The following is a 14,852-nucleotide window of genomic DNA, read 5'->3' as shown; positions in this document are numbered from 1 at the left end:
TTCAGCCGATAGCGCTTTAGAAATCATCTGTCATCTAATCATCTATCTATTTATTTCATGCCTGTCAAACTGTGTTATCAGCCCTTTCAAAGTAATGCAAACCTTAAAGGGATATTCCAGCCTATTGTTACTGTATTTTAAAAAGCATCATAGTACTCAAAATCAGTGCAGGACAAAATATCAAAGTATTAATAATATGACGACTCATTAGATATTGTATTTATATGACATATTTAAATAAAACGATTTTTTTCTCTAAATGTCTTCATTTTTAAACTTTTTAATGTTTAACTAACTTTCTTAACTCTCCTGGCTCCTCTTCATATTAGGTCAAAAAGTAAATTAAAAAATTATGTTTAATTTGCTTATTTGGCTTCTCTTTAAAAAACAAAATATGAAGATTGTTGCTTTAGGTCACATTGATGCAGAGTCATTACACTCATTTTATTTCATTTTGTTAAACAAAACTATTACCAAACTGCTAAACTAAACTAACTGATAAAGTGGTTAAAAAATTATAAATCAGCCACCTGGAGAAAGGTTCTCTGCTAATAAACAGAGATGGGAAATTGTGCTTTACTGTTCACACCAGCAGCAGCTCAAACGCTCACTGTTGGAGTTTTTGGTAAAAACTGTCTGATTCTGACCTCCTTGCCTTTCTTCCTCTGACATTTCTCTTTTTTTTCTTTCTTTCTGTTCTCTGAACTGATTTTCTTCTCTGCCAGCAGCTAAGCCTCCAGATGCAGCACAAAAATAGTTTCAGTTGTCTTCTGGGGTCTGAAAACACAGTCCTTAATGCCAATGTTACAATAATCTCTCCAAATCCAAACCAAGTTTCCCAAATCAGTAAATATGTACGCATCAAGCTGTCACAAGCTGTCAAAAAACCATCATAAAACAGAAACATTCAAAAAGCTTAAGGACAGCATTATGTCAGAAAGGTACATTACCAGCATGAACTTTAACAGAGAACATCAGAGGAAAAATGTGAAATGCTAATAATTATCTTTTACAATTAGCTGGCAGTGAGTCACCCAAGGCCTCTTATTGAAAATGTACAGGCTCGTGGCATCTCCTCTTCTCAAAGCGTTACCCTGGTGACAGGTGAAGATAATCCATCAGTGTGGTTTTACATTTACTGTTTACAGAGAGGTTTTAATATTCAAATGTAATATAAGGTTACTGGACCTTGAGTTTTCAGTAAAAGGCTTCAATAACTACAAAGAGCAGTTTCTTTAATGCCAAGTCGTTTCCAATTATTGCTCAGTGGGAAGCGCTGCTTGCTTTGTTATTGCCAAATACAACAACACAACAGCTTTTTTTCTCCGCTGGTGAAAAATCCTAATTATATTTCCATTGTGTTTTTGTTTTCCGCAGGTAACATCAGAAACACAGAGCGGCTGAGTTATGACAAACAGCAGAGCTACAAGATTATGGTGACGGCCTTTGACTGCGGTCAGAAGAGGGCGAAGGAGGATGTGGTGGTGCATATTGAAGTAAAGCCTGTCTGCAAACCTGGATGGCAAGGTTAGATGAAGAAATAGTCCCTTAAGTATTTGCATGCTACCTTAATTTACCTGCCAGTAATGGACAAAACTGACTTGCATCTGTATTTGGATAAAATATGCTTACACTTTTCCTAAATGTTAGCAGTGGCCTCAAAATTGATGGAGGCAATTCAGTGAATTTTCTGTTTTTTTGGCATATCCTTTCCCTCAGGGGAATTCTCTTATTTTAGAATCAGCATCTCTCGAGGAAATCAGAGACCTGACAAAAAACCTCCGAAGGGGAAGTTGACTAGATTGTGGGTTTTTTCTTCCTCCTTTAACATGGCAGCAGCTTGGCATTCGAGTCAGCCTGTCTCCCCTGCTGCTTCACCTGTCAACACTGACAGCATCTCAGGAGTCAAGTTCACACAGGAATGAAAGAGGAAGACAGAGAAAGATAAGAAGAGAGAGGGGAGATGGGGAAGAGGAAGGAGGAAAACTCGAGGGAGGAAAGGAAGAAACAAAGTTACAGTGAGGGAGAGAGGTGATGGGTATTCTTACAGCTTTAATCTGACCAGTATACAGCTTACTGTGTAGCTGATGGTAGGAAACCTCAAAATGTACCAGGTAGCTGTGGTTCTGTCTGAAAGAATGTTTCTTTAGCCCGCGTTGGTTGTGTTGTTTTTATATCTACCACGACCATATCTAACATCTAACCCATCAGGAGCTTAAATTGATCCCCATCATATTCACAAAGGTTTTGCAAAGCTGAAAGATAAAGTAAGCCAAAGCAGCTATTATTTATCCATGAACCAGCCTGCTCTTTGCCAATTTCTAAGTACACAGAAAATCCTGTGGGGGGCTTATTATTTTCTGAACTATTTTTAGGACATTTTAAGCTTGTGTTACTGACAGTGCAGCAATGACAGCAAACAAGAGACACAGAGTTCATGACCATTGTCTTAAATCTGAAGCCAAGGACACAAGTTGTCTTTGTATATCTTGAGAAAAATGTGGTATTTAAATAAAAAATACAAACAAAAAATTGCAGAGGTGGTTTACGAAGTTTTTCAAGCCGTGAAGACTGCAGGTATGAACATCAGGGGGGCATCACAGGGAAGCTGAGTAGCTTCTTTATATCTTGCAAAGATGGCAAAAGAAGCCAGCAGGTCGCTAAGTACTGTAAACATAACTAAATGAAAGTGATCTAGATTAAGAGATTACAGTACAGACGGCTGAAGATCTTTAGTTTGAGTCCCGTATGATTCATTTTGACCAAGGAACTGCTTTGGCTACAGTTTAACAGTTTAAGATACTTTAGTGTAACGTTTTATGATCCAAATTAATTCACGTTTGGTTTATTACTATAGATAAAATATTGGTGTAAGCAGATCTTTCATAGATTAAAGTCCAAGGTAAGCAAAATCCATTAAAACCAGGAAACTAAAATCATGATGAGAAAGACCAGGCAGAAACCAAAAACACAAAGGGCTAGGAGAAACCAGGAGGAAAAAATTAGAAGACATAAGGGAACAAACACAAGTATAAGACGGGACTATAAATACACTGGGAGCTGACTGGCAAATGACAGTTGGAGATAATCATGTAATCAGGGGGAAGACAAGGACGGGAAGGAAAACTGACACAGTTCATGAAAGAAATCTAACCTTCAAAGCAAAACAGGAAGCGACCAAGAGACACAAACTAAACAAGGAGACAAGAATAGTCACTTAAACATGAAGACGGGGAAAAGGAAGCACTGGAGGACAAAGGCATATGACATAGAAATGAATCAGAGGGGGCAATGTATACAGAAAAGACTGAAATAACAAACACAGTGTAGGACCCAAGGCCTGATACAAGTCAAACACTTAAAACTGGAACAGGAGCCAGAAGGCAAATTATACTGCACTAATGTACTCAGCATACAGGTCTTCAAAGCCTAAACTAAGTATAAAAAACCTCAAACACTAGAATAACAGTAAAACTGAGACAGAAACACAAATTCATATATATTTCCTAAGAATGTAAAACCCAAAAACAACACAACACCTTCAGGCGACGACAATCACTTTGACATAAGTTGGCATTAAATAAATCATATTAGTCCAAAGGGATCACACAAAAATACTAAAAAATAGTGTGATTTCAAGTGGTTTTGGCTGTGGGGTAATTTATTGAGGGATGTGTAATTCTGAGCGCAACATCACACAAGATAAATATAATAGAAACACTAATTATTTCTAAAGGTCATCTCCATGTCATAGGCATTAACACAACAGGACTAAAGAAAAAACTAATTTAAGAATACAGGAGGCGTGTCTATTTTTATACCAAAACATCCAGCATTGCTCAACATGAAACTACTGACAGGGAAAATGTCTCCCAGAGCTGGAGGACTCTTCTTGTTGCTCACAGAGAAAAATAGAGAATTATTTTTAAGCTGCAGATGGTATCAAAGTGTTATCATGTCGAATCGCGCTTGATCTCATGTGCTGCTAACATCCTCATCAAAGTTGCATTATTCTTTGTAATTTGGCTCATAAAAGAGCCCATACTGCACGACCATTAACCCACGTTTAGCTTAATGTAAAACCATTAATCCATAGTAGCTTATGAATAAAACATAATGCAGTGATGCATTCAGGCCAAGTCCTCTGTACACATAACCTTATTTATCATCTGTGTGTAAAGGTCGGCTGTGCCTCTGCAGCTGCTCTTTTGAAGAAGTCTCCCTGGCATTAATACAAGCTTCACCTCACCTCTCACTTCTCTTTGCCTACCTTATCACAGTCTGTTTCTCTCTGTGTGATTTTTCTCAGGAGACTTGATATCATATTGTGTGGGTTTAGCAAGAGCTACCAGGTTTCCACCACCAACACAGAGATTTCTATAAGGAAAAATCAAAGTTATGAATCTCTTTCACCACCATGATTCAGTAAATATAAGTAAACACCTTGTTGGATGACCCTTCCCATCCTGTTTCTAAGATGTGATTTAATATCAAGCTCATTACAACTTGTGTCATGATGGCTAATTTCCTTCTTATGTAATATGGGGTGAAAAGATCATTCAGATAACTCCAAAGAGCAACTGAATACCTTCAGGTTCACAGCAAAAGACCACTGATATGACTAAATAAACTCCCTAAGGTTTACAAACTGTTGCAGTGATTTTGTCCTTTCAGGTTGGAACAAACGGGTGGACTATGAGCCTGGGACTGGGAGCAAGCAGCTGTTTCCCAAGATGCACTTGGAAACGTGTGGAGGTCCCTTGTCTGGCGTGAAAGCAATGGTAGAGCTGCAGACAAATCACATTGGAAAGGGCTGCGACCGCGAAACATATTCTGAAAAGTCTCTGCAAAAACTCTGTGGTGAGGAAAAAAGGAGTGTGGGTGGAGGGTAAATTAATCTAAATGGAAGTGAGGAATGTTGATGCCCTGTTGAAATAGGGTGGTGCCATTTTAAATGGACTCTGATAATAATGAGAGACATGGAAAACTTTAATTCGAAGAATGAAAAACTTCTTGACATCTGAACTCTCGATGCATTTTAATAAGCCAAATGCCTGTATGCCATTTTACTATTCCGGAGTGACATTACATCCCATTAATAGCTTGAGGCAAGTTTATACAGTAAATGTGAAAACGCTGTGAAACTGTGCCTTCAAATCTGATAGGTAACTTTATTCATTTGTAATTATTGCCAGAAAGGGGGAACAGGTAATTGGATTACTTTTTTACCGGAGAAAAAATAAGCTTGTAAAGGTTTTGTGCATTAAACATTTTGTGCTTTTTGAACACCCACTCCCAACAAAGAAGCAAAACTCAATTAAAAACAGTCCATCGGATCATTTCAACCAAGCACAAAATTAAATTAAATTGAAAGAAAAACACATACAGATGGCAGCTTTACCGAATTGCATTGAAGTTTCTAATTATGCTGTGTCTTTGTTGCAGGATGAATGTTGACTATATAAGTAGACTGCATGCTACATTAGGATAGATGGATTTATTAATCATGGCTTTGTGACTTCCAGGTGCAGCATCAGGCAGCACTGACCTCCTTCCTGCCCCCAGTCCTTCCACAAACTGGACAGCTGCTCTGCTGATGGACAGCGGCAGAGACAGCGACCTTATCTACAGATTTGATGGGCGTCAGGCTGCAAATGTCCCAGATCACGTGGTGCCACAAAACCTGACAGACCAGTTCACCATAGCAACATGGATGAAGCACGGGCCCAGTCCAGGACTCAGAGCCGAGAAGGAAACCTTACTGTGCAGCTCTGACAAGACCGGTGAGGAAATCATTTCACTGTGCTCACTTATAAGATCCAGACTACACAAAACTAAATGGCAAATTAATCTTTTCATTAGATTCAGTTTGCTGACATTTGAAGACCAGTATGTTCCTCCTGCAGCACTACTGGAAACCACTGACCTTTCAGTGACACTTAAACATTTTGTGCTTTGTCCTACATTGCAAAACATACCATAAGCATGAGCCCTATCGCAAATCAATAATAAAAAAAAACCCCAAAAACATTTCAAAACAACCGGGTAATTAAGCTGAGACCAAAGCCCACAGTGGCAAATGCTCTTTAAAACTTTTTCCCCACTGCATCTCTGAACTGAGCTGCCTGCACTGTGTAATTAAACAAGCCATCTGCACATTGCACGCGCTCACAATGGTCTCACAGATGGCTTATTAGCTTACGAAATTAGTAGCCTGATCTTGTAATGCAAAACTGCAGAGCAGTTTATTGTAGACCACCAGCATCTTTTAAACCACTTTTTATTTGTAATCTTTTTGCTTAAGGATGTGAAAAGTACCAACAGTTTCAATGTGCAGCCCAGCTGTGAAATAAAATGCCCATGTTTTGAATCCCATCACTCCTCTGGGTGTGCCAGATGATATGCAGGACCGGTGATGAGCCATATCACAATCACATTCATTTTCATGCCATTATAGTAATAACTCATGTATGAAGAGTATATAATATGTTCCTAAATGCATGATCGCACTGAAGTCTATCATATTCAATTGATTTTTTTTTTAACAAATGTTCCTATTTTTATATTGAAGAGTTGAAGAGTAATAGAAAAACAGAAAAAAACAGAAAAACACACTATAAATGAAATTAGCTAAATCTGACTTCTGGCAGAAAACTGTATTAGAATTAGAAGCAATCGTCCCTTTTACACGTCTTATGACTTAATCACACTAGAGTAAAAATGGGAAGGTAACCTCTTTGCAACAAGGAAAATTGGTGGTTGGCTGGTGATTACGTTGATTTATTTATTTTTTTACATTGTTTGTAAATAGCTGCCGTGACCAGTTCGGCATGCAACACTCACTGCTTTCACTCACAAGCCAATTGCACAGGTCGCCTTGTGGGAGGGAAGTTGCAGCCAAACAATCGCAGTCTCAGACAGATTGGCAAATGTTTGCAAATAATTTTCATCTAACTTAAAAATTCCATTATGATCTCTGTCTTTGAAGTATGCATTTTAAAGGCAATTGGATTGGAAGTTAAGTCACACAGTCACGGTAATTTGGTCATCCTGCAGTCTACAACCACTTCTTTTCCATAGTGTGACTGGAGCATTAGCACTGCTTAAAAAACTTGTGATAAATATCTTTATTATATGATTATATGCTAAATAAATATTGGTTTTCACACCAGTGAAAGACTAAAATTGGTTCTTCCATTAAAAACACCAAAATCTATTAAGTTAAGTACCAGCTCCTCAGTGCGGGTATGTGTCCATAAGAATGAAAATGCAGATATGCAAGCGGCTCAGACCACACTCACTAAACTGCCTTTGTTTAGTTGACTGATGTGGAAAACCCATTTGATGTGAAAGTAAAAAGCTGTACTCTATGCCAATTTCTGAACTGAAGGAAAAAACAAAATTACTGACATGAACATGAGCAACGTCAATTTTCCTTGAAATAAACCTGCTGATTAGAACATTGTGTAATTTAAAACTGCACTATATTCAAATGTGTGCATGTTTTTGTATGACCATGCCTCTTCTTGGTCTTCCCATTGTAGAGATGAACCGCCACCATTATTCTCTGTATGTTCACAACTGCCGCCTGGTGTTTCTGCTCAGAAGAGATTTCACTCAGCTTGACACTTTCAGACCTGCTGAGTTCCACTGGAAACTGGAGCAGGTATGAGTACATATTTGTGTGTGAGTATGTGTCCTATTTATATCTGCATATAGATTCAGGGTGATTCTGTAGAGCAGATAAAGGGCTTTTATTCATTCTATAGGGAAGGGAGAGGCTTTTCATTTTAATTATGAAGGCCTTTCATGGCTTTTGTCTGCTTGGTGCATGATATAATAGAGTAAAAGACACCACTATCCTACACACGTACTTAGACTCACACAGAAGTACAGACCAAAAGAGGAAAGTCTGTTTAGTTATGGGTAATAGCTCACCCAGCAGCAGATCTCTACTACCTGTCATGCCTCTGGAGAGTTGTTGAACTAATTTGCACTGAAGGTATGTGTTTCAGTCCTGCAGGGAACCTTTAAGAGGTAAAAAGTTGCATCATGCAGTATAGTGTTGCGTCTACAAGAAGAATGCAAATAAGAGAGGTTTTTTTTAATCTCACTGAATGTTGCAGGCAGTAACTATTGCATTAAATAAAATGCACTGCTGGGAGGTAAAAAGTTTTAGTCTTCAAAGCGACTTCTGTTTTTAACCCTGTCTGTTTAGAACAATGCAGGCTGTCAAACTGATGTTTAAAGGTCAGGTACATCAGTGACAGGGACACTTAAATGAGAATCATCTGGATAAAAGGAAGCTACTCCCCGCAGCTCTTGAAACAGGCGTTGGTGAGAGTTGCATTCAATTCAGTTTTATTTACAGAGCACCAAATCACAACATCTGCCTCATGGTGCTTTAAACTTTAAGGTAAAGGTTAAACAAGATGAGAACAAAACACAGACTGATGGCAAATTTAATGATATGTAACAGCGGTATGTAAACACCTAGAGAGTGAAAAGAGATGAGTAAAAAGAAGTGCTCAGCTTAACACAGCACCTCAGCAGTCTCAGCCTTTAGCAGCATAACTAAGTGATGCTTCAGGGTCAGAGAATCTAGCCCTAACTATAAACTTTATCAAAAACGTGTGGTCTTAAAAAGTGTAATCTTAAAAATGGAGCGGCTGTCTACTGGGAGCCTCCCCCCCAAACTGGGAGCTGTTTCCAGGCTGACAGGGCCTTGGCAAGAGTTGCATTCAAGGCCTCCCATTCTACTTTTAGAAACTTTAGCAGCCACAAGTTGCCTGGAGGACCCTATTAGACTAATATGGTCTTTAAGATTGGATGGAGCCTGATTATTTAAGACCTTTTATGTGATGAGAAGGATTTTAAATTAAATTCTGGATTGAACAGGGAGCCAGTGAAAAGAAGTCAATATGGGTGAAATACATTCTTCTATATATTTCTGTTTGTATTCTCACTGGAGTGTTTTGGATTAACTGGAAGCCTTTTTAGGGAACTTTAGAATAGCCCGATAGTAATGAATTGCAATAATTCAGCGTAGAATGAATGCCAGAATTAGATCTTCAGCATCACTTTAGGATATTGCACAGATGAATAAAAACACCCCAACATATTTGTTTAATGTGCATCTTAAAGGACATAGGCTAGCATTTATAATGTAAAAAGTATTGGTCTCAGCACTTAACCTTGTGGAATTCCATGGTTAAGAAGAAGACTAACCATTTACGTAGAAAAAAATGGATCTGCTAAATAGGCACGATTCAAACAAGGGAATTGCAATTCCTTGAACACCAATAGCACGTTTTAGTCTCTATAGTAAAATGTACATTTTTTTTATTTTGATTGAAAATTTAGAGTCAACTCCAATTCCAAAAAACCAATGGCATACTTGGGAATGCAATAATTATTTTTTCATAAACATAATATTGAAACTAAGAAAGTGTTCAATTTTAAGAAAAATAGTTGATTATGAATTTGATGGCTCTAAAAAAATGTCTAAAAAAAGTTGGGACAAGGCAATGCTTAGCACTGTGTAGCATCCCCTCTTGTTGTAACAATAGTTTGTAAACATTAGGGAACTGAGGTGACCAGCAGCAGGACTTTTGGGAGAGTAATGTTGCCCCATTCTTGTCTCGTATGGGATTGTACCTGCTCAACAGTCCTGGCTCTTCTTTGTCATATTTTTATTCACAATGTGCAAAAGGTTTTCAGTCGGTGAAAGATCTGCAGGCGGCCCTGCCCAGACTCAAAGCCATGCTTTTGTAACAGGTGCAGTATGCGGTTTAACATTGTCTTGCTGAAATTTGCAAGACCTGCTCTGAAGGAAAGGCCTCGATAGGCTACTTTAGTGCCTGTATATAACTTTCAGCACTGATTGTGCCTTTCCAAATGCGCAACCTGCCCATTCCATAGGCAGTAATGTACCCCATAAAATCAGAGATGCAGGCTTTTGAAGTGAGCGCTGATGAGAAGCAATTCAATTCCATTCAATTTTATATATATATATATATATATATATATATATATATATATATATATATATAGCGCCAAATCACAACAAAAGACAAAAGTCGCCTCAAGGCGCTTTATATTGTAAGATAGGCCCTACAATAATACATACAGAGAAAAACCCAACAATCAAATGACCCCTTATGAGCAAGCACTTTGGCGACAGTGGGAAGGAAAAACTCCCTTTTAACAGGAAGAAACCTCCGGCAGAATCAGGCTCAGGGAGGGGCGGGGCCATCTGCTGCGACCGGTTGGGGTGAGAGAAGGAAGACAGGATGGTCCGGCTCCTCCTGATGTGGCGCCCATGTTTTCTATAAAGATTCAAATTTAATTTTAAATGAATGGAGGTGTTTCTTGATCACATACAGCCTCTTTTCATGACAGAGCTTTAACCTGTGTGAAAATGTGACAGCGATTTCTGGAACGCTATTCTGAAATCGTTCCACGATTTGCAGTTTTTTTGGAGATTGGTGAACCACTGTCCATCTTTACTTCTTAAACAATCATGTGTCTTTTTTCCACCACTTACTTTTCGACCCTTTTGTTGCCCCAATTTTCTGCGACGTGTTGCTCCCATCAAATTGAAAATGAGCTAATATTTTCATGAAATAGCAAAATGTCTCCATTTAAATATTTGATATGTTTTCTATGTTCTATCATGAATAAAATATGGCTTCATTCAATTTTCAAATTATTTCTGATTTTATTTACATTTTAAACAGCAGCTCAACTTTTTTGGGAGATTGTGTTTGCATTTACATATTGTCTGTTACTGAAACAGCGTGACATTCGCCGAGCTCATGAATATGTGACTCATTTCCCTTCCTTAAAGGCTGTCTTTCCTCTTTAACTCGCGCTTAATCAACTCAGCGAACGATTGTCTGTTTGGTGCCGTTGTTGTTGTTATCACGTTGCTCTTATTTCTTAAGCGTTTGTATTAAAATCAAGGCTTCCACCAAGTTTAGCTGCAAAGTTTGTGTTTTGTGAAAAGGGCAGAAGTTTAATCGCCCAAATATATGTGCAGAAAGAAAGCAGCCAGAAAGTAATGTTGTTAAATCATTCACATGGTTCAATTTTTCATCTGATTATTTTATCAGAAGGGTTGTTTTCGCCCTCTGCCACAATTTTGAGTCAGTTTGAGTCTCTTTATTGTGTCTGCATGGTGTTTGCGTTTTTTTTTATTATGTTTGGGCTTAAATGTAACCACTGAGTAAAGGAAGTCTCACAGTATAGAAGATCATAAAATCCCTCATGTCTAAATAATTTTGATGATAACCCAGCTCACCACTGTAAAAATGAATGCTAGCTGTATATCTAATCTAATTGTTTACTCTTGGGATGGCACATTTATCAGCCATATTTTGAAATTATTAGAAAATGCCTCATAATTATGGAGAGTTCTCAGAAGTTTCCACTCACAAAGCAGATTATAAGAGATTTGTATTTGGTCTTTTTGTCAGTGCAATGGTGCATCTCAACCCTGGCTTATGGTTTATATTTTATCTGTAGGTTTGCACTGAAAAATATATGCAAATTCATTTTCTTGGTTTTTTCCTTCTTCTTTTTTTTCATTGTGAGGGCATATGCGGTAATTCCCTGCATTCATACAAACATCAGTGTATCTTTTGGTTGTCATCTTTGTTAGTGGTGGTGTGTACCTTCCAGGCAGAACAGTTGTTTGTTGCAGGTCACAGGTACAACAAAATGTGTTTTTCTCAGGTGTACCTTCCAGCCAGGTAGCTGTTTGTTCTAGGTCAAAGGTAGATTGAAAAGTGCTTTCCTCAGTCCACTGTTATTTTCTCCTGTGGCCCACAGAGGTGGATGTGACAAAGAGAAGGGCACCCAAGCAGATTGCTAAGTTTTCCAAGCAAACAACCTCAAGACATGGTTCTATTTCTGCTTTGCTTTTTCTCATTCTCTCTGCATCTGTTATCTTTCTCCTATTACCTCTCTCTTGCTCAGTCTTTGCTATTACACGCACACAGACACACACACACATATATATATAGTTCATAATTCAGATAGTGGGGATCCCATTTGCTCCTTTAGCTGGATCGTGTGAAAGACCGTGGAGGGAGTATGCTGTACAGTCAAAGAGAATTTGTGATGGTGCTGCTCACCACTACAAATCACTCTCATTTGAGACTCTCATTAAATATAAATGGAAACTGGTCTGAAATACCAGAGGTTAATGAGAGGAGTACATAAATGAACAGAGCAAAGAAAAAAAAGTGCTCTGTGATTATCGGGAACTGATTATGACTGTGATTTGCTGCAGTTTTTTTGTCTTGTTTCTTTATCAAACGCCAGAGCATAAGTTTAAGGAGATAGAAATAGAAATACATTCATGAAACTGATGTGTTATTGTTAAATCTAAGTGCAAAATGGTTATTTTAGAAAGAAATGCTCCTCTTTAAAACTTAAGAACAGATATTAAAATCTGATCTGTGCCCTGAAGCAGTACACAGTATTTTATATGTGAGTACGGCTGATGCCAACCATCTACAAAAAACCCTATTTGGATTTTTATCAGATGGCAACCAGGGACCATCATGCCAATTAGATCTCAGACCAAACCCATCAAAATATTATGTTTACCAGACAGCCATGTATACACACGCACGCACACGCACACAAAGAGAGAGAGAGAGAGAAACAAAGTAACAACAGTAGCCATGCTGCAGCACTGGGGCGTTAAAAGGTTTGAGGGCTACTTCCACTGCCCTTTATTTTGCAGGCATTAGTGAAACCACACTTAGCTTTAAATTTCATGCTCACTTTGATCTTCACTAAAATCTTTTTGACAGAGAGACATTTAGGCTACGTTCACACTGCAGGTCTTAATGCTCAATTCCGATTTTTTGATCAAATCCGATTTTTTTGTCTGCTTGTTCACACTACAAATAAAATGCGACAGCAAACGCGCTCTTGTGTGAACGCTCAAAGCGGCCCACATGCGCAAAAGAAGGCGTCACACACAACGCACTCTGTTTAGACCCAGAGCAAACAGTATTGTTTGACAGATGGCCGTTAATATAAAGTCTTCGGACTTTACGTTTCCCAATTTTTGCTTTAAGTTATTTTGTTATTTACATAATAATGTAAATAACCTAATAATGATCATTATTGCTGTTTTAGAGAGGAGCGGTGCTTCAAAGGATAGCTGTAGATTTCTGTCAGAATCTGCAGATTACACAGTACAAATAAAATGTTCACGTTTCTCCAACGTTGTCTTCCCAACAGTTTCACTGACATCTACACCGGATGGCCAGGAAGCGTTCGCGATGTCTTCTCGGGCGCTTCTCTGGCGCGTATAATTGGCGTCTGTCTTGTGTCGGTGACGTAAAAGACGTATTTAATGCGACATGACCGTTCAAACAGCAGTCGCTTTCTAAAACATCGGATATGTATCGGATTCAGCACCACATACGAAAGTGACCCAGATCGGATTTGAAAATATCGGATTTGCGACGTTCACACTGTCATACCATGATCGGATATGGGTCGCATAGGGTCAAAAAAATCGGATTTGGTGCGCTTTCGCCTGCAGTGTGAACGTAGCCATAGACACAAAACTTATGGCTACGACACAAAACTAAAACGTAATCAGTAGCTTTAACTGGACTTCATCCCAGCAGTGACAGAGAAGGCTGTTTCCAGCTAAGGTCACAGAATGTTACTTCCTTCCACAAGTTTATAAAAACACAGAAACAATCATAACCGGATTCCTTGGTTGCAAATAACATTCTACTTTTACTGTACTGAACATAATGGCATAGACTAACAACAAGCTGGAAGTATCGCTAAAGCAAATGGAGACAAAGTGGAAAGACACTGTCTGACCTTTGTTCTAATTTCTTTAAGTAGTCTTCTGGAAAAGTTCTCCAGGCTTCTTGAAGGACATTTAAAGCTCTTCTTTGGATGTTTCTGCATTTTGTTCTGTTCTCTGTCAACATGATCCCACACTGCTTCAATAATGTTGAGGTCTGAGGTCTGGGGAGGCCAATCCCTGACTGATAGTGTTGCACTGTGTGTTTTTCTATCCAGGTATGCTTGTATTGCATGGTGCTTGGGGTCATTGTCATGCTGAAAAAGCTGTTCCCAATCAGATGCTTTCTAGATGGTATGCAGTCCCCAAACCATGACAGAGCCTCCACTGTGTTTTACAGATGGCTGTAGGACACTCACAGCTGTACCTCTCTCACGGCCTCCTTCAGTACATAATGATGATGATTGGAACCAGAAATGTCAAGACCAGAATTGCTATTGTGTGTTTATACCTTGAGTTAGATTCATAGACCCGTATTAAGTGGGTTAAACTAAAAAAAATTTAAAAAAAAAACATTCCTCTGAAAATGGTCAGGTATAAGGACTCGACTGAAAATGGTTGAAAAAGTGGCTAGTGTACAAAACGGCCTTTAGAAAGCCTGGAGGACTTTTGCTCAGCACTTTAAAAACTGCAAGTATTTCTTGCTCCAGCAAAATATAAAGAAATGAAGAATGGCTCAGGACTTTTGCACAGTACTGTGGATAGGAAAAGTAATAGAGTAGCAGTAATGTTGTATTAAGAGTTTTCTGGAAGTGCACAGAGTGTTAGACAGGATCATGAGTTTGAAGCTGGAAACCGAAAGGCTGATGTTGAAGGTTGTGAACACCGTAAGTAGTCGTCAATTAGAAGAGAGAGGAATTCTGGAGTAATTTGGATGAAGTGGTAAAGAGCATTCCCAATAGGGAAACAGCAGTGATTGAAGTGGACTTCAATGAAGATGTGGGTGAGGGGAACAGGCAGATGGTCCGCTTTGGTGACTGCTAAAGTCAGAAGAAGAAGGTTTGAC

General features: G+C 38.6%; 1 protein-coding gene and 1 long non-coding RNA gene across 2 annotated transcripts in view; one reads left to right on the top strand and one right to left on the bottom strand.

Annotated features, from left to right (window-relative positions):
- The window catches only part of LOC308383447 (calsyntenin-2-like), a 167,682-nt gene that overhangs the window by 121,773 nt on the left and 31,057 nt on the right, over window positions 1-14,852 (top strand). The window contains exons 6-9 of the mRNA XM_080861410.1: window positions 1,378-1,527; window positions 4,675-4,860; window positions 5,526-5,783; window positions 7,545-7,666. Of these exons, the coding sequence (XP_080717536.1) occupies window positions 1,378-1,527; window positions 4,675-4,860; window positions 5,526-5,783; window positions 7,545-7,666 (716 nt within the window). The remainder of the gene's footprint in view (window positions 1-1,377; window positions 1,528-4,674; window positions 4,861-5,525; window positions 5,784-7,544; window positions 7,667-14,852) is intronic.
- The window catches only part of LOC308383448, a 34,816-nt gene that overhangs the window by 6,553 nt on the left and 13,411 nt on the right, over window positions 1-14,852 (bottom strand). The window lies entirely within an intron of this gene.

Source organism: Rhamphochromis sp. 'chilingali', assembly GCF_963969265.1.
Source record: "Rhamphochromis sp. 'chilingali' genome assembly, chromosome: 16".
NCBI classification, from domain to species: domain Eukaryota; kingdom Metazoa; phylum Chordata; class Actinopteri; order Cichliformes; family Cichlidae; genus Rhamphochromis; species Rhamphochromis sp. 'chilingali'.
The sequence above is the reverse complement of the archived record's forward strand: the minus strand, read 5'-3'. Positions and strand labels throughout refer to the sequence as shown.